At 32.9% G+C, this 25,788-nt stretch overlaps 1 protein-coding gene across 4 annotated transcripts in view; it reads right to left on the reverse strand.

The window, feature by feature from the left end:
• The window catches only part of LOC121428515 (DENN domain-containing protein 1B-like), a 76,048-nt gene that overhangs the window by 16,090 nt on the left and 34,170 nt on the right, over window positions 1–25,788 (reverse strand). The window contains exons 15-20 of one of the 4 annotated variants that reach the window (XM_041625193.1): window positions 23,773–23,805; window positions 18,202–18,243; window positions 15,173–15,229; window positions 14,225–14,362; window positions 11,311–11,333; window positions 7,475–7,676 (exon numbers count right to left, since the gene is read on the reverse strand). In XM_041625193.1, the coding sequence (XP_041481127.1) occupies window positions 7,475–7,676; window positions 11,311–11,333; window positions 14,225–14,362; window positions 15,173–15,229; window positions 18,202–18,243; window positions 23,773–23,805 (495 nt within the window). Of the gene's footprint in view, window positions 1–7,474; window positions 7,677–11,310; window positions 11,373–14,224; window positions 14,363–15,172; window positions 15,230–18,201; window positions 18,244–23,772; window positions 23,806–25,788 lie in introns of all 4 variants that reach the window. The other 3 variants (XM_041625191.1, XM_041625192.1, XM_041625194.1) reach the window with 3 other exon arrangements.

Below are 25,788 nucleotides of genomic sequence, written 5' to 3' on the forward strand. Positions count from 1 at the left end.
AATCAGGAATGAAAACACAATAACACAGAACACAAACACAATCAGCGGTGCACTGTTCAGTGTCGAAAATATAAAGCCATTTATATGTTGATCATCTTCATATTTCTCGCTTTGTTAGTGCAGCTTTATTGCGCAGTGTGACCAGTTACAAGAAAGGTTGATTCTGGCTCTTGCTTGTGTATAGGCTTCCACTGCGTGAGCAAAAGTTTCTCAGCTCACTTGTGTTTCGTGTCACATTTATGATGATGAAGGTTGTAAAATGTTTTGTGACATATAGATTTTCCTCTGAATTGTAATTTAAAAGACGTTTACTTTAATTTAGGATCGGATATGGAGGACAATGAGCAAACCCTTTGTTCCTCATTATATCCGCATTTTGTAATATTGTTTTCAATCATGATTCAAGTAGCTGTTTAAATTGCAACTGATTTTTTTTTACTTGCATTTCACAGCAACTCCATGAAAGGTTATAATGATAGCCCAAATCACCCCTAAAATTCCCCCAATATGCCTGCTTTTGGGTAACAATTCTTTCTAGTGTCACCCTAAGATAATTTTCAAGATTATTTAGAAAATCAATATTCTAACTATTAGTAAAAAGCATATTAAAAGTTACCAAAAATATGGCATTTATAAATTTGGCAACAAGCAGATTCGTATTCAGCACCCTAAAAACAAGGGGATAAGCACAAAAAATAAGATTCTACAGAATTTTTTTATGAATTCTTACTACTTGCCACAACTACATGACGGAATTACAATATTTACTTTTATTGCATACTTGATTGTCACACATATAAGTAGCTGATGTTCCACAGTATATTTGTGTGCATCATGATCTGCGAATATTTCACACTCTGCGGCTGATGTCACAATGGATGAACAGAAGGTTAATCAGCTGTAGGTATGAGCTAATTTTCACATTATTTGCTCTCTAACTGCAGATCCAATGAGTTATTTTATGAAGCTCATAAAGTGGAATTATTCCATGGACTATTTTTTGAAAATACCTCTACAATTCCAAATTCTTTACTCTGCAGTGCTGCGAAGTTTGACCAATAATGAGTTTGAATAAATGGTAGAGTAGTTTGGAATTTTTCCTCATATAGACACAAAGCATTTGGTGCATTTTTGCAGTTTTAAAAAGCACAATAGCTCTAATAAAAGTGCTGATAGTTTGAAAACAAGCACATGAACCCATATTTTTTAATGTTTGCACCTCTTAGTTATACCTTCCTCTATAACTTTGCAAAATTTTGGTGAAAATGACATGGGTTTTGAACAAAGTCCAGCATCTATTGTACTTCTCAAGTTTGTCATTGAAATTTCACATTTTTGAGATTGTGTTTTTGTTATCTTTCACACAATTTTAAGAACTGACATTGCTGTCTGATTTAAAAGAGCAAACAAATAGCGATATAAATAAGTCTATCTTAAGAATGCAATTATTAAATACATTGCCAAAATCTAATAAAATTTTCATTGATTTAACTGATAAATAGTTTAAACTCATTGTAGTGATCTTGTGAGGTCTAAAAATGCCAAATTCTTTTTAATGCCCATTTCTTAAGAACATCCATTTGGGTGAACTTTGAAGCTCTATCGCAAAAAATCAAGCACATGGATCCATGTTAATTTTTGAATATTTGGAATATTGAGGTGCTAAAGAATCGATATACATGTACAAGGTTTGGTGAAAATGTCATCCATTTTACTTCAACTGTCAAACATCATTAAAACAAAAGACAAAGCCCCCCAGATTCTGCAATCACCCCTTTCTGGATAAAATAGCCCCTAAAGAACAAAAATCATTTCCTAACTTAAAGATATTTGATTTATTTTTGGCTTTAGACCTGAAATTTGCTCAAAATATCTTGGACATATTTCCAGGATAGCCGGCTATGATCCAAATTATCCTGCAAGGCACCTTCGCCCAATGGACGTCAGGCCCAATTCAATTATACCCTATGGACCATGCCACGCATACAGTCACTTGGACATAATGCAGAATCATTCTACATGTACTGCACATATGCAACAACTTTGGGCTTGAGCTTGAAAAAAACAAACATAACCTTTAAGATTTGATGTTGATGTAGCCATTGCCAACGCTGTCGGAAAAGCAGCGCCTATAGTCTCACTACTAGTATTTCTAGAAACGTTGGTATACTTTACAAAATGAAGAACATAATTCCACATACAACTCTTGTCATACTATACAATTCATTAATATTGCCTTATATATCGTATTGCAACATAGTTTGGGCAACATGTGCAAAAACTAAAATTAATACAATATACTTATTACAGAAAAAGCAATTCGAATCTGTACTGATTCCCAATATTTATCACACACAAATCCATTATTCCATAAACTAAAGACTCTAACAGTATTTGACATAAATACTCTTCAAAGCTTACTAGTTACTTATGTTTAAGTATGTACATAACATGCTCCCACCTTCATTCCACAATTTTTATACTCTGAATACATCTATTCATTCATACCCCACCCGTAACTCTTCAAATTTCCATTTAATTAACCCCAAATTGCTTATTGCGCAGAGATCCATACGACACCATGGTCCAGATTTGTGGAACTCTTTACCAGAGCCTGTTAAACAATTTTCGTCTCTTCATTCATTTAAGGCAATTGTTAAATCTATGTTATTATCAGAATACTTGAAGTAAAATTTCTGTGTCATATCCTTTTTATCGTGAATTTATTCCTCCTTCGATTTAGTCATTACCAATATCTTCATCTGATTCATTTGATTCATTTATTGATTCCACTTTTAAAACAAATATCATAATATACGTAACAAATGTGGTCATAAACATAGTGTATCAGGGTCAATCTAAAAAAAATGATACAATTCACAAAAAACGTGTCTCGACTATCTTATGGCCGCTAGCTTCACAACCCTGAACATTTTCTACAAAATTTTTATCAAGAAAATGACAATAATAGACTAGTTTCATAAAGCATATGCGACCAGTGACTTGTAAAGCTGTAATTTTATTACAAAAGCCTTTTATTTTTGCTTTTTGTTAGAATAGACACTGTCTTGGGTCAGTTTTAGATTTTACTATCATTCTCTTTTATAAGTACTCTGTATTTCTTACCTACATTGATGTCTGGTGAGGGCAGCATGGTGTAAACGTCTGACATACTGCGCTTATCCTAGCATTTGATGATCACTTTGTGATTAATTTCACTTTGTCCCAAATTTATTTTAACCTCCGTAACGAATACTGCCACAAGTTTTTTCTCCCTTTCAAACTGAATTATATTACATGATAATGTGTCTACAAGTAGAGTGATAATCAGTAATCAATAATTGATAGGGAATTATCATATGTGTTTCCTGTTTTACATGAAAATAAAGGACTGTTCTTACAAAATGAAATGTATGACTAAACAAATTTAACATCCGTAACGCACCTTAAGAAGATATGCACTTTAGCAGTTCTGTTGAGAATTCAGCATTATATAGAATGAGAGACACCTTTCATAATAAATACAGTTTGCAAAGTTAGGGCTGCTACATAAGGACCACGTTGGACCTGAAAGCATAAAGGCATTAACTTCCGTAACGCATTAACTTCCGTAACATTTTTTCTTGAATATGCTACAAATTTGTGCTATAATGAATCACTCCGGATCATACAGATATAAATCATATAAGGTACCCTCCACCTACTCACCCATAAAAATGATAGCTATTCATCCTTGTAAAATTATTATTACACACCTTATTTTCGACATCACTTTGTAAAGAGGGAAAATTGCCAGCGAAAAACAATTTCCCGCGAATTATATACGATATTTAATGCTTTTGGAATTTTAAATAATTCATACTACAAATTTGGAATATTGGCATCTTCTTTAGAACTTAACAATTTTAACTTCCTTTGCTATATAAAGTGCATTAACTTCCGTAACAATTATTGTTACGGAAGTTAATACACTTCTTTGATGTACTTTGCTGAGATTGATAGTACGATTCGAGTTCCAGAACATGTGACGTGGCTTTGTCTAATGCTGAAGTCGGCAGAAACGGTGGAAAGAAAGGGAATAAGGAGAAACAATAAAACTTTCATGGACAAGGAAACAGAACGGAAAACTATTTGCAATGACTCATGAGCAATGATGAGGAGGGTTATTTCACCGATCAAAAATGTGAGCGCAAAGCGCGAGCTAAAACTTGTGTATAGTCTTACCTGAAAACTTGAGATTCTAAGCATTTTTGTAAAAATGATCAGGATGATATCTGAATAAACTATTAATGTGAGTACAAAGTGCTAGCTGATTTTTTTTTAGTATTCCGACTGAAACCTTGACATTCTAAACAGTGTTTGTACCAATTACAAGGATAGTTATCTTGATGCCACTGTAAATTTGTTAAGTTTTGATCTGAAAACAATCATTTTTGGACGTTTTAATTTGAGAACAAGATATATATCCAATAAACAATTATTGAAAAGGTAAAACGCGCGCTTTTTGAAGTTTAGAACCCAAAACGGGACATTCTATTAACTTTTTGTAATCATAAAAAGGATGGGTGTCTTGCTAAGGCATGTAAGGAACTGATGCGCAGCGAGTGCAAAGCGCTAGCTCAAAATGTGTCATTCCAATATAAAATACAGACATTTTAAGCACACTTTCAATAAAGAGAATATAAAGTGAATAAAAAAATAATTTCATGCAATAGAATACAAAAGAACAAGTGGGGTTACATGTATGTACACCATCAATCAACTCTTTAGATATTCATGAAGATATGCATAGACCAAACTGTTCCCCTAAAATAATGCAAATCTTTAAAATGGCATAACTTCGTTATTCCTCGATTTTGATCATAATTATTTGCAGTATTTTATTTTTTCAGATTATTATCTGTTCAGAACATATTTTTTGAGCATGGATGACCCCTTTAATGCGCATGAAAAGAGCTGAAATATTTGATATAGGTCTACCTACATGAAAACGTAGAAAGGGGTATTCAAACACTCAAGGTTTGTTGAAATTTATTAATGAAATACGTATTTCGATAATCAAACATTTTGGCTATTCATCATTTTTGTAAATCATTTTTGTAACAGGATGCGTAGTTGGATATCTCGATGAAACAAAATAATGAAACGAAAATAGCGATTAGATCATATAGATTCCATTAAAAATTTATGTATTTCTGATATTTTAGCCTCTTGTTTCATTCACGTCACTTTATTATTATTCGTTTCCCCATGTCCTTTTAAACGTTTTTTTTTTAAATCTCTCTATCTTTTTTGGCTATTGGCAAGCGGTGGGATTCCTCGATTGTTATATTTTGTTTATTGCCAGAAACTTTTAAGATGATTCTGTGGCCCTGTTATTCGGTTTTCTCATTCCAACTTTGAACAAGAACGACAATAAAATTACAGTTTCCGTTTCATGTTATGTTTTCACATTTTTAGGGGGTGGCAAAAGTAAGCTATGCGCGCCACATTTATCTTTATTTATTAAAAAAAGGTAATACGAATACCTAAATATGGATTTTCCTAAGCTAACAATAAATATTGCAATTTGTAACTGATTTAACCTCCGTAACGAAGATTGACAAGGGTAAAGGCCACTCGATGATTTGATGGTAAAGTATCTTGGGATTCCCAGAATTGGTCATGCATTTCTTAGGATCTTGCTTAGGATTACTTGAGGCCAGAAACTTCTAAGACGAACTACAATTCTGTGGCCCGGTTATTCGGTTTTCTCATTTTAACTGTGACCAAGAACGACAACAAATTTCCTGTTCTATTTTCAACATTTTTTATTTGGGGGGGGTGGGAAAATTAAGAAATGCGTTCCACATTAATCTTTAAAAAAATGATATACGAATACCTTGATATGGATGTTCCTAAGCTAACAAAATAAGTATTGCAACTTGTAACTTAATTTTAACTTCCGTAACGAAGATTGACAGAGTTAAATGCCATCGAGAGAATTTAATGATAGACTATCTTTGGATTCCCAGCATTGGTCATGCATTGCTTAGGATCTCAGGTTATGGATGAAACTTATTTTAAGGTTCACTCATTCAAATTATGAACATTATACTGAACGAAAGATGTGCAATGATTTTTATGGTACTTTTTGTTATATGCTATTTGGTAAAATCCTAGTTCTGAAAAACAATATTGAATATTTTTCCATCTTTCAAACATTTTGGCTTCAGAGATAAAATTGTTGGTACCACACTGAAACTAAATTGTGTGCATTTCAATTCCAATCATTTCAAAAGTGATTTAATCGAGTAACATAAGTGGGCAATGCTAACGATTAACCTCCGTAACGTTGATATACAGTGCTCGAGTTAATCCGGTCAGTACTTCAAATTGACGCAACAGCGACTTGCCCCTTTTCTGTTTCCACTTTCTCATACATGGTACTTTCACAATATGCATCTTTCAACCCATTCTGTAGACTTCATTTTTACGATTTTTCCCCCCATCAATTGGTGCATTTTTCTGAGAATGACCCATCAATGATAAAATTAAGTATCTAACATAAGTTTTTTAAGCATAAGGTACACTACAAATGTAAAAAAAGTGAGGAAACCTAAATAAAAAGCAGAGCTTGTAGATGATGACCATCATCATCTCCATGGCCTTCATCATCATCAACATCATCATCATATCACTGTCACCCTCAGCTATTTGAAAAGATATGCCCATTCTGCTTAATAAATGTATTAATTGATTCAATTAGTATAAGTTTGGGATTGTCATTTTTTTCAAGCAATCTGCTTATGATGATAATCCTTCTCCTGCAAATTGTAAATATTTTATAGTTAATCATTTTTGTCTGGAATTATCTTTTTAGTACTCTTTATTTATAATTCATGCCAAAAATGCTAACATATTATGTTTATTATGTTATGAAAAATGTATTTACAAATGTTATGGATGCAGAAGAAAACAATAAATCAAATCAAATCAAATCAAATCATTCTGCCATGCAGGTGAGACAAAAATAATTCAATTAACGTTTTTTTTATTGGATCCATATGATCAATAAACACAGAATACATGTAATTGAATTAGAATTCAATTTGACTAATGAATTCCCAATAGGCTTTATTTAGGGACCCCTTACTATCAGTAGGCAACACATTACTGAATAAGATAAAGGATTTAATATACTTCCACTAGAAATTAACTTGTAAACTTTAAAATATATAAATTACCATAGGATTTGTACAGGAATCCCTTGGTTCTAGTCAGCAACACTAATGAAATGATGGGATTCTTTAAATAAAATAATTCTAATTTAAAAAAGAAACAAAAAGGTAATTGAATTCTACAAATCACAAAACCATCAACAATATCAATATTTGAGCAATATCAATATTTCCCTGATCTGAGGAAGCATTTGCAAACCTTAAGAGAAGTAAATAGGTTTGAAAGATAAAGAAAAAAAATCATATTGCATTACCTCTCCAACTTTGTCATCTTCTGTCGATTGCTTCTGCGTTGGCGATGCATTGAATTTGTTGAGGATAGGTTGCACCGAGGGCATAAGATCCATGCTGCTATATCGGGCAGGCAGGGAGGCATCGTCTCTTAAAAACTGTTCAAGGGTCATCTCTTCACTACCATCCACTTCCAGGACTTCGTAGTGTCTCGTACCACGCACCCTGTCAAATTCAAAGCAATATCATCCACCCAATACATGATTCACTGAACAGAAATGCATGCAACACCGCAAATCATACATGAAACCAATATTGTGTGAAAACTCTCACTCTCACTCTTCTCCCAAAAATAAAAAAAGAATACGGTGATGTGAATATTGCATCTATGCATCATCCTTTCTAAATTCATGAGACATTTTTAGTTACGCAGGGTAATCAAAGAAATGGCAACAAAATATAGATATGAAAGTGCACTAAAGAAGGTTCCAAGAAACAAAATTTTGATAACAGAAAGCAAAATCCCCCCGAGCAATATTGGTATGAATTTCACAATTAGCAAAGCAAATCATTTTCTCCCAAATACCAAGCCGAATTTACCCATTTTACTTATTCAAAGGGATATTGATATTGCATATATAATCAACACAAAGGCATAACTGTTTACATTTGCTTTATAAATTTTTCATGCAATATATGATTTCCATAGATAAATAAAATCCCATTAGAAAATAGCAACAAGTAAGATGAAAACATATAACATTAACTATACATATATTTGCATATAATAATGAATCACATTAATGTGGGTAAAATCATATGTGTACTTCAATAATATATTTTCATTCATCACATGAATGAAAATGATCAATGCTATCAGTGTGATTTAAAAATCATATAATCCCGCATTGTGCATTTTCAATATTTTGCAAGAAGCAAACTAAAATGCAAGAAGCTGTCGTTTGGCAACATAAAAAAGAGAGGGATAACTCTCAGCGGATCTAAACCAAAGTGTTTTAATGGCACGTTTCATTATCACAAAATTTGTTATGCTATTCAATAAAGTGATTCAATTGTTTAATTTTTCCCTTCCTTGACAAGATATTCTTTAATTTGAGATATAGAAGTCACTTCAAGGCAACTATATGGAATTAACAACCCGCAATAGGCCTATGTCCTAAATTCCATTGCACTGGGACTCATATAAAGTCGTATATGGTTTAGCATTATAAAAAGAGAAGGGAAGAGGTAAAAAACCTGAATACACTAAGTTAGTGTATTCGTGTATTTTACCTTTTCCCTTTCATTCTCTTTTTATAATGCTAAACCATATATGACTTTATATGAGTCCCAGAGCAATGGAAATCACTAACTTAATACTAAGAAGAAGAAATGATTGATATAATCTAATTTCACAAAATGAATAGGTAATTTCTTATGACATAATGTCTATAAAGAGTTAACTTATTAAAAAAACAATCATAATCTAAGCTTAACAGTGATCAAAAATAGATGCCAGTTGTGGTAATGATTTCAACATGAGTTCATACAGAATACAACCAAATGACCACCCACATGTCTGTATGTTAAGTGCCAAAGGATTCTGAAAGAAATTGTGTAATTTGCTGAGAAAGTAGCAAAACAAGCATGACGTCAGGCCTTTTCCCAAGAAAAATAAGATATTGTCCCACGTGTCCTTATCTGTGTTGTTAATCTTCATTGTGACCATTTGTCAGCTTAGATTTCATCATTTTACAAAGTTCAGATAATGTAACAGTACCAGATCTCAATCTACAATGATTGAAGAGCAACAACCTTGGTTTTACAGACATTCTCTTGAAATCAGTGTTTACTACAACTACTTTCATTTATCTTTAAATTGAGTATTTAGGAGGAAAACAAAGGAAAGAGGCAAATAGAAGACAAAACACTTGAAAAAGGGTATATCAAAAGCAAAGCAAAAAATTAAAGGCCACATATAATGAAGAACACTAAAATTAAAGATAAGTAGAAAAACAAAACAGCAAAACAAAGCAAATAAATAAATATTAAAATGTTAAAAGGGAAAGCAGTAAGTACACAAAACATTAAGCTGTTAAAGGGTCCCCTAACAATACATGCTTGAATACTACCTTTCTATACCACAGTAAAAAATTGGATAGCTTTTAAGATGTCTCAACAAGTCTGCCAAACGATTTTCCAATCAGTATGAACAAAAAGTCTTAGAATTCATGAGACCAATGCTAAAATCTGACATAACAGGGAAATTCCCTCCCCCCTAAAATATAAAAAAAATTACCCCATTTTCCTCCCGACCAAGAAAGTATGTAATTTTGTTTATGTATATCTCTTTATTATATCAATCAATTGAGAATAATAGAAAAGGTTGAAAATTTCAGGATATAATCTTGATTGTAGCTTTTTGATATGAAATCACTCCCCCCAAAAAATACATTACAGAAAGACTGACAATTGATATCAAATTTTCAAGAGTCAACAAACAAATAAGCTGTGAGCACTGGAATCGGTAGACTAGCTTAGTTGGAGTAATATAAGAGCGCCTTGAGCACCTACCATAATGGATACATGCACTATACCAATCATATATTATAATTATCATTATTATAAGATTCAGCGATCCCTACACTTTGTTGCAAAGGAAAATTAAATGATAGGGGAGACCGAGGTTAGTTGGAACATGGGGTAAGTTGAAACATTGTAATTTTCTTTAAAGCCTGTAAAATAAATTTATGCAATACTGCCCTCAATTTATTGCAATAATGATTCAACACTGTTGTGTTATTTGTAGCAATAAATTGAGGGCAGTATTGCATGAATTTATTTTACAGGCTTTAAAGAAAATTACAATGTTTCAACTTACCCCATGTTCCAACTAACCCCGGTCTCCCCTACTCTAGTATTATTCATTTTATTGGGCCTTTACTTAAAACTTTAAACAGGCTTCAATTATCGGTACTGAAAATTGTACAACAAAATCTATGTTTAAATTGTAGTAGGCATTCTCAATCAGGTACATGGATATGGTAGATTTTATTTGAGCTATTGGTCTCACGAGTCTAGACTTGAACGACATGACCGAGTTGAAACCAACTACAGGATAGTAAAGCCTTTGAAAAGCACTTCATAATTGACTTTGATAGATAGAGCAAACCCACCAAAGGGAATATGGAGTTCTGAGAAAAATAATTAAGCTTTAATGCCAACCTAGATAACTTTTTCAATGTGATAGGATGAGCTCTAAAAGCCATGCAACATAACATTGCATAATTTATGGTTTACTAAAAGAAGAGTTTTACTCTGTTTTTTTATCTGAATAGAGATATTTATTTGAATTAATGAATATGCATTTTTTCCAGTTTTGATTACTGAATTTACATCAAACATGAATGAAAGTAAAAGCCAGAAGTTAAGCTCAGACTTTAGCTCAAAAGATGTTTGACTGCCCCTGCTCATCATATCACATTTCACGCCAGGCCCCCATCTTACACAGAGCTACGATTGATTGGGCTACGATTGATCCAATCAATCATAACTCTATAGAAATCCATAAGTGTCATAATTTTTTTATACAGGAAATTTGCAAAATGTCCTTTTTAAACAAAGGAGATCACACCAAATTGTCAAGAAATCAATAAATTTAAGGATATACATTCATTATCTAGAATTTTTAAAAAATAAACATGCATTTTATAAGTTGACTTTGCTGGCTTTCCATAGATGCGATTGATTGGATCCATCGCAACTCTTTGTAAGACGGGGCCCTGAACTTCAAGCTAAAACCTTCTAGAAATAAACAAATTAGTCAAAGGCAAGTAAATAAATCCTGAAGAATACTTACTTCTCGCTGATTCTGTCCTTAGGCTGTGAAGGAAGCATAAAAGTCCTTGGTCGATGAGAACTCTGATTAGAATATATGAAATCAAAAACTGAACATCCACCAAATGTGCTTTCACACCTCCTGGTAAGGTAAAAATACCTAGGGCCAGTAACACAAAGCTTAGCAATGATCACAATAACCTTTTTCTACGACTGACTGCATGGACTACAATGTACAATCAATCTTGAAAAGTCAAGCATACGATTAATCGCTATGTGTCACGGGACCCTGGTCAGGTAAATATACCTGGGCCCCTTTACACTAAACATATCACTTGATCATGGGGCTTCATTTTACACAAAACCCAATGGCCCGTATTCTGAAGTGAGGTTTAACTTAGACCATGGTCTAACTCTGTGCTAAACTTATGGGAAGCCAAATGCAACAAAATTGTTAAGTTGTATGTTCTTATGTTTACTGTGCTCGTTCCTGATTCATCGATGGTGAAGACAATCATCTATTTATACTTCCTATACAATTATGAATGATTTGAGATCCAAATGAGATGAAACAAGATATCTCTACTGTTAGTGATTTATGTAACCATTGGCTATCCATACTTAAACCACAACTTTAAACCTAAGTTTTAAGTTATACCTGACTTCAGAATACGGGCCAATGAAAATTAATCATAGAAATCAATACCATAATCAATCACTAAGTTTTATGTTACGGGGTCCTGGTGTGTGTTTCATAAAGCTGTTTGTAACTCAAGCACTAATCTACACACAACTAGTGACCCTTTCTTGGGCTAAACCTGATTTTCAATTAAAAAAAAATGTATTTACACCAGCAAAAAGATGAAATTCAATAATTTTTTATTAAACTTTTCATTGTTAACAAACATTTGAATGCAATATCTCAAGTTTTTATCAGGGTTATGGAAGTTGGGATATCTCATTTTATCGTGGAAAGGGTCAACAGTCGTGTCCTGCCTACAGTTATGTGTAATAGCCATCGCACGACTTATGACTGGTCCACGATCTGATTTTGGAAAAAAATCACCTTCTCATTTTCTGAAAATGTGAATGATAAGTATCCTTTATTTGAGGTTCAAATTAATTGAAAGAATACTAATATATTAATTTTGAATGATTGCAAACCTTTATTTTGGAGTAAAGGACAAATAATCGTAGCCAATCGTACGATTGCTATGACATCATTACAACTAGATAGTAATTTCGCTTTAATTGTAACAAGGATGAAAGCATAGTCACAGATTTGAACATAGGTAATCGTACATTGTTGTACCACAGTAAGTTATTCCATGTTTCAATATTAGCATCAAATTCTACTACGTTTTATTCCAAAATCATATCACGGACCAATCACAAGGCTGTGCGGGGGACTTTACTTACAAAAAGCTTTATGGAACATCCCCGGTTATTTTCATTGGGCATTTCACCCATATCAGATAATACCAGGTATTTTGCCAATGCGAAGGTGAAATACACCAGTCCATTGGTAGATACACTGTACTTTTTTTAATTAAGAGAACTTTCATCAAGAGCAAATTAATGAAGTCTATCAGCTTGAATAACGTAATCCTCACACACAATGGTGAATGAAAACTGCACATTTTTCACTTCCATAATAGAATCTAAATTTAAAAAAAAAAGCTTGGTAACAATGTATAAAATATTGATTTTGGGGATACATTTTGGTGTCTGAAAAAGTTCACTGATCAGAAAGGTATGATAGCATTTGCACCACACAGAGATACATTTGTCATGATTATTCACATTTACCTGTGACAAAGTTGGTGATTCTAAGTTCAGTGTTTTTGTTGAGTTCCTGTTGGGCTTATTTTTATCACAGCACAGCACCATAGTTCTAATGAGAAAGGTCTTATTTTGGAGTTGGGTGTAAACTGGATCATAAAAATTGAGGGTTCAGTGCAAATGCAACTATTGTGAATGGGAACTCAACTCTGGACGGTTTGATATGAATGAGACCTTGAACATGGAAGATTTGTTGTGAATGAAATAGTGTGAATAACACCTCTAATATATAGTGTTAGTTGTGAAATATATTTTGTGAACAAATTCGTTTAACATGAATGCTACTGTGTGAATGAGAAAATTGCAGGGTATGCTTTCATGTTAAATAGGACATCGAAATGAAGGTTTAGGTGAGAATGTCACTGTATGAATGTTACCTCAAAGGTGAAGGGTTTGGTGCAAAAGCTACTGTGTGAGTGGGACCTCAATGATGAAGCTTAGGTGTGAATGCTACTGTGTGAATGTGTTCAAAAGACAAAAGGCAAGGTGTAAGTGACACTATGTGAATAGAACCTCAAAGATTGAGTATCTTGACCAAATCCTTCTGTGAATGGGACACTGGAGGATGTAAATGACAGTGTGAGTGGAACCTCAATTAGACAAAAGATTAAGTGAGAATGTCAGTGTAAATGGACCTTAAAGATTGACAGCTTATTTCAAATACTACAGTGTAAATGAACTTAAACGATAAAGGTTGGGTGTAAATGATACTGCGTGAATGTGTTCAACAGAGACAGAAGGCAAGATGTACATGTAGGTGACCCTTAAAGATGAAGGGATTGGTGTAAATGCAAATGTGAATGGAATCTTGACACTGGAGGATGTGAATGGACCTCAAAGGTGAACGGTCAAGGTGATAATTTCACTGAGTGAATGGGACCTCAAAGATGGAGTTTGAGTGCAAATCCTGCGGGGGGAGTGGGACCTAAATGCTGGATGGTTAGGTGTGAGTGATACCATCTGTATGGGTCCTCTGAGATTCAGGGCTAGGTGTGAGAGACACTTTATGAAAAGAACCTCGAAGACGGAAAATTAGGTTGCATGATTAGGTGTGAATGGGACCTGAAAGATGGATGCATATGTGTGAATGATACCTGAGCGGATGCTGATGTAGGTTTTCTTCTTGATAGTACAGGACTGGAAGATGGTGATGACGGTGTACTCCTGGTAGCAGTGATAGGACGAGATATTTCAGGATGATCCCTTCGTACTGTTAAGATATCCTCAGTCTCCTAAGCAATGAAATATGAAATAAAACATCAGTGTGAATGACACTTTCCTTTCCTGCTGTTCAGATATACATGTACATGTATATATTCAGCCTCCCAACCAATGACATATAAAATTAAACGTAGTGTAAAAGACACTTTCCATTCATATCCTCAGTCTTCTAATCCATGAAATATAACAAAAGCATTTAGTGTGACAGTCTCCCCCCCAAAAAAAATATTAAGAGCAAATGGTGATAAAATGATTTAATACACAAGAATAAATCATCAATTTAAAAAGGCAATTATTCTGATGAAGATGAGTTGCCCCATATTGCTAATCCAATTCTGATGGTTCAGTATCTTAAGTGAATCAAAGGTCCAAAGAAATTGTCAATAATATGAATATAAAACTCAAAGGAGACACAGGTGCAGTATCATAATAAACAATCATCATCATTCACAATAACATATTTATAGCAATAGCTTGAATTAAAAAAGATTTAGCTTGCTTCAATTAACCGACTTCTTGCAACACAAGCTCTAGCTCCAGAATTCCTAAGTGTTTCTGATAAACACAAATTATTTACCATTAAAGTGAGTGAATTGAATATTTTCATTTGTATTCAAAAATCAAAACAGGCAGCTGGCCATTTTTTTTATGAATCTTTGTTGATTTCTTGTACAATATCATCTTAGCCCCCAAGAAATTTAGATGTAGTATTGATATAGTGCATTCTGTAATAATGATAAATCACTATAAAACTAGATTTAAGAAATTTATATTCTGTAGTTTCTCATGTTTTTTAATTTAATTTCCTTAAATTGTCTTACCTTGAATTTGAGCTTATCTTTCATTGTGTTTATCCTCTTTCCTGCTATACTTTTTGTCTGTAAGGCAAATGAATTAAGAATTAGATACTCATATAAATAATGAATGTAATTTGACGTGAACCATATCCCAAAATAATCATGCACATGAATTTGTATATTACTGATAAAAACACCATTTTTGAAGTGAAAATAGAACAAAGTGCACATATATAACAAAATTTAATATGTCTAAGTGACACAAATAAAACAAAATAGCAAGATTGTCATTTCTGAAAGTGCAAAGTAAATTCAGAGTGCATGTACACACCAATATATATACCATGTTCTTAAAACAAAAGAATAAATTAGATTAAGATAAACACAACTGTATTAAACAATGTTTTAATCATAACAACAGATATAATTAAACAAATCCACCATAAAATAGAGTGCCCACGGCGCAATGAAAGAAAGAAAAATACAAAAGCAGCTAGATACAACAGAAACAACTCAAGGGCATATTTATTATGAAATATGAAACATAACCATGACCAAATATCATAGCAAAATGTAAAAGAATCTGAGGACAAGTGGGATTCAAAATATCATTTTTTAATCTAAGACTTGCTTTTAAAGCCAATGCAGTCTGACCATGTTGGAGAAAACTTAGTCAAACAAGCCACAAAAATACAATAGACTATTGTAAATCTAAGCATCACTTTTAAAAAATGCAAAAAAAAACTAATAAAAACATGAAATAACATACATGTTCAGCTGCATATAATTGCTTTGCTTTACATGCTTTGTTGAGCATTATGTTCAGCAATCTTCTTTCTTTATGGTATAGTGTATGGCAGCATTTATTAGCATATGATGATATGGAAAGCAAGAATTGTCATTATTCTACACAATATGAAGAAAATAAAGTTTTCAAAAGGACAAAAATAGAGAGACACAGACAGACAGATTAAATCAGGACAGTTGATAGAAGAAAATTTGCAAAATTTATGATCATTGCATATAATATGGAGTTTTGCTGATGAATAACTGAGTATGCTTAGGAATCATTTAGAACATTTAACACAAGCGTACACAACAAATGGACAGTTATGAAAAAATTTTCAATGAAAAATCTGATGGTTTGAATATTTACCTGTGATAATGTTTCATCAAGAGAATGTGAGATAGGTTTTCAATGTTTTACTTTTATTCAAACAAGTGTGCTTCATCAAGTTTTTTATAACATCAACGAAGTGTTAAAGTCCCAATTCTTTCCTGTCATACTTATTTTGAGTGATGTGTACCAGGAATGTTCCGTGTCCTAATAGGTACCTTGTCAAGAAGTCAGAGCTGCATCTTTCCTACAAGCAGCCTTTCATTACTAATTCTCACACATCAACAATGGTGAAAGCCACTATGTATGAATAGACACATAGTGCCTTTAGAGTGGGATTTGTGTAAAAAGATGCTGTACGGAATCTTGGAACCAGGGTGGATTAAGGATTATCCAAAGGGGGGGGGGCATTTTTCTGAGGAAAAATTTTGACAATTAAAAAAAAAAGTCTTCACTTCAAAGGGGGGGGGGGGGGCACACTTCTGTTTCAACGGCATTTTTACATTACAATGTTTCTCAAAGGGAGGGGGGGGGCTGGATCCACCAGTGCTTGGAACCTTTTAAATTGTAATAGTACTATACTCTGTATAGTATGTAAAGTTACTATTTGAAAGTTGAACAGTCTCCATTAAATAATTTCTTGACAAAGCACTCCAGGTAAAAATGCAAATATCAGATATTTCATAAAATTGCATTGAATGTTAAAAAATATTAAGAGTCCTCATATACAGCTAAATGAATCTCGAGCTATCTTGATAACAATCTGAAATTCCACATTTTTGTTTTCATTCAAACAAAGGCATGCACATATTTTTCATTACAGCCACAGGCGAAATGCAGCAAGTGAAATACAATATGCCATAAACGCATATACAGTGTACACTTCATATCAACACATAAGTTTACAAAAAACAGATATTACACACACATATACCATGAGATGAACGTTCTGGTCCGTCTTACAAAGAGTTAAAATTGATCCAATCAATCGTAAATCTATTGAAATCCATCAGTGTCATAATTTTTTCTTCAGGAAATTTGCAAAATGTCCTTTGCAAACAAAGGAGATCACACCAAATAGTCACAAATAGATGAATTTATGAATATACATTCATATCGGAATAAAAAAAAATAAACATGCATTTCATATTTTGACTTTGCTGGCTTTCCATAGTTGCAATTGATCAGATCAATCGCAACTCTTCGTAAGACAGGACCCAGATGTACTACATGTAGACAGTAAATATATATGGATACATGATGAAATAAAATGATGAAGATATTATGAGTAAATTGAATGAAGAAACTTTACAGTTCTTCAATATTAACATATGACAACAATACACTGGTGCATGAGCAATAGCCAACCAGGCAATCAATTCCTCAGTGTATCCATTCACGACAAATCTGATTTCAGTCCATATTTCAAATTGGCAATTGATATTTTTATTCATTTATTTTTGGGGGGTGTATTTTTTCCTTATTGCTGTATTTTTCCTCTTGAAGATTATAAATAAGATATTAACAATATGAAAGAAATTATCTTTTGACATTTTTTTTATTACATTGTCAGGTTAACGATTCTACTGAATATTCTCCTTTAAAATTGTTTGATATTGAACAAAATATGCTGATACAATGGAAACATGTCAAGATTGTGGAGAAATTCATGCTTCTTTTCGGGCATTTTCTATGATTTTCGGTGCTTTGTGTAAAAAGATATCGGGCAAACCACCGAATGTGGAGAGCATTTCATGAAAAGTTTTGTCAGTGACTAATTAGCTCTCAGCCAATCGGGTGCAAGGATTTCAGTAGTTTATAACAATAGCCAGTGAGAACCCTTTATTTATTGAAATGCTCCCCTGATCCTATTGTCCTGAATGACTGTTAAATGAATAGATGAATATTATCCAGCTATCACCGTTATCATTTTTACCTGTAAGAAAGCATCCTTGACTGCTTGTGGGTTGACTGTGACCTGATGATTATACAAAGGTGATTGATCACGGTGAAACATAGATGAAACATACAGTAGATGAAACAACCACAATGAATATTCTTCTTCTTTTTTAAAAATCTTCAGTAACAAAGCAACAAATGTAATGTGATTTTGACACTTTAGATTTACAGACGATTTACACAGTGATGGAAAAGATTTGTCTAACATTTTTTGAAAGTAATAATAATAATACATGTATACAAAATTTATAAAGCGCTTTATACCAATATTTCAAAGTGCGAACAAAGAAGGGGGGAAAAATATATTTCAGTAAAAAAACAACAAAGGAACTGAAAGTGAAAACACCATTACGAAAAATGAATTATACATACAAATAAAGAGATAATCAGCGAATATACAACTTAAATACAATGGGTCGATAATCATGAATGTAAATTAAAATAATCCTAATAACTAAGAACACAATCCGACTTAAAAAAATCTGAATACAATATGATAATGCAAATTAACTGATATACTGCTTCAATACTACACCTACTGCTGCTGATGCTTCTTCTTTTACTACTACTACTACTACTACTACTACTACTACTACTACTACTACTACTACTACTACTACTACTACTACTACTACTACTACTACTACTACTACTACTACTACTACTACTACTACTACTACTACTACTACTACTACTACATGTACTACTACTACTACTACTAGTAGTACTACTACTACTACTATTACTACTACTACTGCCACTACTACTTCTACTTCTTATTTTTCTTCTTCCTCTTCTTAAAACACTAATAATTATTTTACTATAAAACGGAAATATAGAATAATGTTATCAATTATAATTCCAATAATGATATTAGTATCTGCAGAGTTCTCAAAATTCTGACATTCTTGACTAAAAGAAAAAGAAATAATGTAAACGGTTTGACAAGTTTTTTCCTCCAAAATCTGAAAACTTAAAAAGAAACAGTAAAGCATTGTGCTCTTTTCACTAGAAAACTAGAAAATGTCTCTTTGTATTTGTTTATTTCATAAAAAAGTATGTAAGGAAAGTAATTTCAAAGGTAAATTGCCAATTTGTCTACTGCCAACTCGTCCACTCACCACATGGTCTACCTTCATTAAGTCTAATGCCATTCCGTCCATTAACATTTTGTCTTACAACCATTCAGTCCACTAACTATTTGGTCCAATAATCACTTCGTTTCATCATCGATTCATCTATTACCATTTTGTTTCATAACCAGTTGGTCTAATATCTTTTTTATTTTCATTTATTTCGCCAAATAAACACCTAGTCCAAATAGACCAAATGGTATATGGACTAAATGGCTATTGGATCAATATTAGATGAAATGGTGAGTGGACGAAATGGCAATTAGACCATGTGGATAATTGACAAACTGATGGTAGACCAAATGATAGTAGACGAGTTGGTAATTGGACGAATTGGCATTAGACCACTTAGAAATAAACCATTTCGAATCACAATTTCCAGAGTTAAATTTGATGCTAATATCCCTAATAAGATTACAAGACAATTTTTTTTGACATTTTGAAATAACAAAAATTAAATCTAGTCTAAACAAGTGGAATCCCTCTGGCGGTCTCACCTGCATCATGCGATTCAATATAGTAGCAGTGCTGACTTTGAAAACTACTATAAAATAATTATTCACAAAAAACACCATTCATATAATGACACAATACTACATTCATCAACATTTGACCTTGATCATGTGACCTAAAACTTGTCAGTGATACTTGATTACCCCTATATCTTTTATACACTATATATGTAGATCTATAAACTTTGAAAGTTATGACAGCAATCTAATGATTACCTCTAAAATGGCCAAAGTTCAATGAACTTAAATGACCTTTGACATTAGTCATGTGACCTGAAACTTTGACGGGATCTTCAAAGATACTTGATTACTCTTATGTTCTAGTTTCATGAATCAGATCCATAAACTTTCAAAGTTATTATGGTCATTTAACAGATACCCCGCATAGTGCCAAAGTTCATTGACCTTTGACATTGGTCATGTGACCTGAAATGTGCACAGGATGTTTAGTAATACTTGATCAACCTTATGTCCAAGTTTCATGAATCAGATCCATAAACTTTCGAAGTTATGATGGTAATTCAACAGATACCCCCATTATGGCCAAAGTTCATTGACCTTTGACCTTGGTCATGTGACCTGAAATGTGCACAGGATATTCAGTGATACTTGATTACTCTCATGTCCAAGTTTTATGAACTAGACCAATAAATTTTCAAAGTTATGATGGTAATTCAACAGATACCCCCAATTTGACCAAAGTTCATTGACCCTAAATGACTTTTGACCTTGGTCATGTGATGTGAAACTCAGAAAGTATGTTAAGTAATACTTGATCAACCTTATGTCCAAGTTTCATGAACTAGGTCCATATATTTTCTAAGTTATGATGACATGTCAAAAACTTAACCTTAGGTTAAGATTTTGATGCTGATTCCCCCAACATGGTCTAAGTTCATTGACCCTAAATGACCTTTGACCTTGGTCATGTGACCTGAAACTAATACAGAATGTTCAGTAACACTTGATTAACCTTATGGCCAAGTTTCATGAACTAGGTCCAAATACTTTCTAAGTTATGCTGTCATTTCAAAAACTTAACCTTTGGTTAAGACATAGATTGTAAAGGGAAAATGATCATTTATATATTTTTATGAAATAAAGGTAAAGTGACTGGTCAACAAACAAAGTCCATGGGTGATTTTTTTTTAAGATTGAATCCTTTCTTTTTTTAGTGTGATAGGAATGGACAGAGACTTTGGAACGTGACTGAGGTCTGTTTAAAGAGCTTTCGATTGACCTTATGGACAACTGGTATGAACTGACAAAACATGAGCCCTAAGTTTTTCTGATAAAAATACCAAAGTACAATGTACATGTAGGACAGTTTATCCATTAATCTTATAACTTTGGTAGGATTCTCTTTATTTGAAGATGCAACAATTCAAGATGCAGACAAAAATGTTCTGAAGGAAAAAATTCTTCCTCGTTTTGAAGCAACAAATCATATATCCTTGAGTCACAATACACTGTATATTTTATTAGATATGGTGAGAGTGCAATTTAACGTGCTGTTCTACTTTCTCTAGCAAAATAATTATGAAGTATCAAAAACATGTACAAATAGAAAATAAATTGATATGATATAGTACTATTGACTGATACACATAAAAGGCAGTGCCAGATAACATAATTTTAATGGAGAAAACCCACTCCTATAAACGTGAGTTAAGTTTAAAAGTCTGATAAAACTGCATTATAGTAGTGACCTATACAAGTACCTGACTGTTCATACACTGGTAGAGTGCAGTGATTTGAAGGATATTATATACTTGATAATAATAGCACTCCTTGAAATAGATTATTTTGAGATTTTATATATATTTATGCCTATCAACAATATCATCGATGGACAATGACATACATAAATATATACCAAGGTAAATATATTAAAGGGGAATCCAACCCAAATAAAAACTTGTTCTTAGGGGAATAAGAAAAATCAGACAAGTTGATAGGTGAAAGTTTGAACACTATCTGACAAATAATAAGAAAGTTATGATTTTTTAAAAGTTGTGAATATTGGTAATCCCTAGATCCATGGAGACTGCAAATTGGCCACATATGTGATGTCACAGTGATGTAAGGCAAGGACTACTCTTCCATGTACTCCAATACATAAAATGGCCAATATGTCATTTTTTCAAATGTTTTACTTCAAATTTTATTTTTCTTTCATGAGGACATTAAACAATATACTACCAGGGTTATATTTAGATTACTGCCCCAGGGGAATGGGCAGTTAGGAGAAAACCACAAATCCCTGATAATTAAGTACATGGCCTATGGGAAAGTTGTCCTTGCCTCTTGTCATAATTTACTTACCCAGTTGCCAATTTAAAATCTACATAATCATAGGGATTTCAATTTTAAAGCAGCCATAACTTTCTTATTGCTGGTCCGATTTCTTTCAAACTTTCACCATTCTGTTTTATCTATTTTTCTCCTTTCCAACACTACATTTATGACCAAGGCTGGATTCCCCTTTAATAATAGAAACTGTGCAGAAGGGTCACAGTAAATGGATTCATGCACCATTTATATCAATACTAGGGTAGTCTTTCATAAAGCTGTTTGCAAGATATGAATGACTTTATGAATGAATTTATTCACAACTTCAAGCAGAACTTTCACACGACTTTATGCGCGACATTACAGCAAATTGACACCTTTTCGCTGCTAAATCAGATTCATAATACAAATTGTTTGCCATTAGGCAAGCACTTAACATGCATCGGAATTGAAAATCAATTTTTTTTTATAGTTTGATTAGGAAATTAACATGCATGATGTTATATGTACAGGTAAAATGAGGAAAAGCTTGGATGTCTCAGTATGAACACGACAGTCACCAGACATGCCTGAAGTTGTGCATAAATTGATACCTAAAGTTGTTCATAAAGTAGTGCAAAAAGTAGTCCATAATTTACAAACAGCTTTAATGGCCAACAGGTTACCATACATACATTCATATATAGAGCTATACAAGCTAATTATATCATTGAATTTGAATTCTCAGTGGTAAGTAGGTCATAGAACATTGATGCATCATGGGAATAGGATTCTTTGTCACATACCCATGTGCAGTAAAAAAAATAATTCCTTACAATTTCTCTAGTTTATAAATACCCAGGATACTTACGGTTGAAATCATTTTAAGAACGTTATCCATATCTTTAGCTTATAAAAAGGTATGTAGTTTGTTTATATCATATTTTTCAAGAAAAGAAACTAAAAATAAAAACATATTTATATGCTGAAATGCAAATTACCTTTCAAATACAGATTGTTCCAAATAAAGCGCTTGCACATTGTGTGGCTTTCCAACTACAATACCAGATTTCATGTAAATTGTTTCAAAGTATCATAGTCCATTTATCTATTTGATGGAGTAACTAATATTGGTTCTCATATTAATGGAACGCATAAAGTAAAAATTCCTAAAGTCAACTGAACTATTTTTGCAAATCAGGGTCCCGTTTCATAAAGGACTTGCAACTGTTGTAAATTCGCCATAATGGCAACTACCATGGTAACAGGGCTCAGCAGCCAATCATAATCAAGGTTACCATGGAAGTTGCCATAATGGCAAAGTTACAACAGTTGCAAGTCCTTTAAGAAACAGGACCCAGAATATAAGTAAAGTGTGCATCATTTACAACAATATGATTCAAACTGTGGCTACTTATAACTCAAAATTTGCCTACTAAAAACAGATATTGGTTGTCAAAAGAAATTTGACTTTAATATGCAGATTCTACTGGAGTGTAAAATGATAACAAAACTGGTCGAACTAATGACTTTACTCTCTATTACTATGACAGATAGGAATATCCTACTACCAAAATAGTAATACTAAATATGCAGGACGAGCATATAAAAGAATATGAGAGATAGACTTACAGGAACTTTGAAATTTCCCTGAGCCTGTACAACCTTCATAGCAGCATTAAAAGAAGATGAAATATGGAGGAAAAAAAAACTAAAGTACATGGATAATAGTCACCTTAAAAGTCAAAATTTTGTATAGTGCTAATATTAAGAGAAGTGAGAGACCTCAAAATAGGCACAACTAAGACTGAAAAACCACCTAAAACTGAGGAACGACCTATTACTAATGCTATTTTACATAGGCATCCTCATTAATGTGGGTATCTACATGTAGTAATGAGTAGGAGTTGCGGAATGAATGACTCAAGATAATTTGAAGAAAAAAATTGAAAGATTAGCCATCAACTCTCAAACATAATTCGTTCTTGATAACCATTAAAACATCATTAAATTGCACATTCATATATACATGTACATGTATAAAAGTCTCTGAACAATTTCTATATCTATCATTCACTCCCCCCCAAAAAAAAAATATAAATATATACATTGATCTTGCATCATTATCAATCATATTTTTGTAAAAGTTTCTATGACATTGATAAAGATCACTTTTATTCATTGTTAGCCTTAATGATTTTATCATCATTATCGTCATCTCTCTCCTCTTCTTCTTCCTCCTCTGCTTTCTATTATTCTTCCATCCTCTTTCTCCTCCACCTCTTCCTCCTACTTCTCCTCCTCTTTCACTTTTCCACCTGCTTCTTCTTCGTGGCCAGCCACTTGAAAACATAGGTATAAAAATGCTGGATAGAGCTACGATGCACTCTTCTTTTGAGGCCATTAAAAGTAAGAGTCAAGCGCGCACAAAGTTCCACACATGTGTGTGCTGTATCTTACATGTTGGTATGTTCCCATATACTGTTGTGTCTTGGAGTACTTTTACTTTGCCTCAAGGTTGTGTGTGTAGCAGCATACAACAAGCTCCATCCAGCTATTTTTAATATATCCATGCTTGACAAGCCTAGAACAGTATAACTAGGCTGGACGACATTTGGTAATGTCATTGTTTTTGTTTCAAATTGCATACTTCTATAGTAAACAAGTTATGAAAGTTGAAGTAACTTGAAAATAACATTCTAAACATGGAATAAGGCATTGAACTGCACAGAAGTATGTCCGATATATCAATATTACAAAGTCATTTATTTCTAGAATACGGGGAATAAGACCTTTATTTGGAAGCACATTAATTGGGAATAGCATTGAAAATAGCGATAACAAGCAAAAGCACCCAAAAAGCTATCTTATATTTTTGATAATTTCATAATTTTTCTTGAAGCTATACAAATGTTTACAGACAAACAGATTCAAACTTCTTGTGCAGAAATACCATTCACCTATTAAGGAAGCCATTAAAAGGTATTGAAAGCTATCATTAGCTTTTGAAAGCATTTTCAGGAAGTGAATTGAATATCATATTATAAAAGCCTTAAGAAGCAAAGCCCAAAGCAAGGGTCATTTAATCTACAATCGTATAATCAGCTCTTAATAATAATAATGAAATTTGTTATATAGTGCATTTCATTATGAAAGTACTCCCAATACAATACAGACATTGAATCACACTCCAAGCAGAATAATGCTTTTTCATTATTCCATCATATGGCAAATTAAACCAAAATTTATACAAGGAAATCCACTTCTGAATTAAAAAAAAAATGAATTTCACAGGTTATTTTTTTAGGGGGGGGGGGGGTACTTTCAACATTTGCTGTAAAAACACTGAAGTGTGTAGGTACATGACTTTCCTTGCAATAACTGTAGGGTAGCAATACCGTGCACATGAACTCGCAACACAAATAAAACAGGAACAATTTTTATGTACATGAGATGAGCCCAAATTCGAACATTGTGGCTGCCATAACTGGGAGTTTCCAAAGAACAACAATCAATTTCAATAAGTTACATTATGAGCTAGGTGGGTTTCCGTACGAATGTCAATGCATAAATTATCTTTTCACCTCAGGAATACTTGAAACTCCCAGGTAAAAATTACCATAAAAATCAGAACTTAAACCGAACTTT

Source organism: Lytechinus variegatus, chromosome 15, assembly GCF_018143015.1.
Source record: "Lytechinus variegatus isolate NC3 chromosome 15, Lvar_3.0, whole genome shotgun sequence".
In the NCBI taxonomy this organism is placed as follows: Eukaryota; Metazoa; Echinodermata; class Echinoidea; order Temnopleuroida; family Toxopneustidae; genus Lytechinus; species Lytechinus variegatus.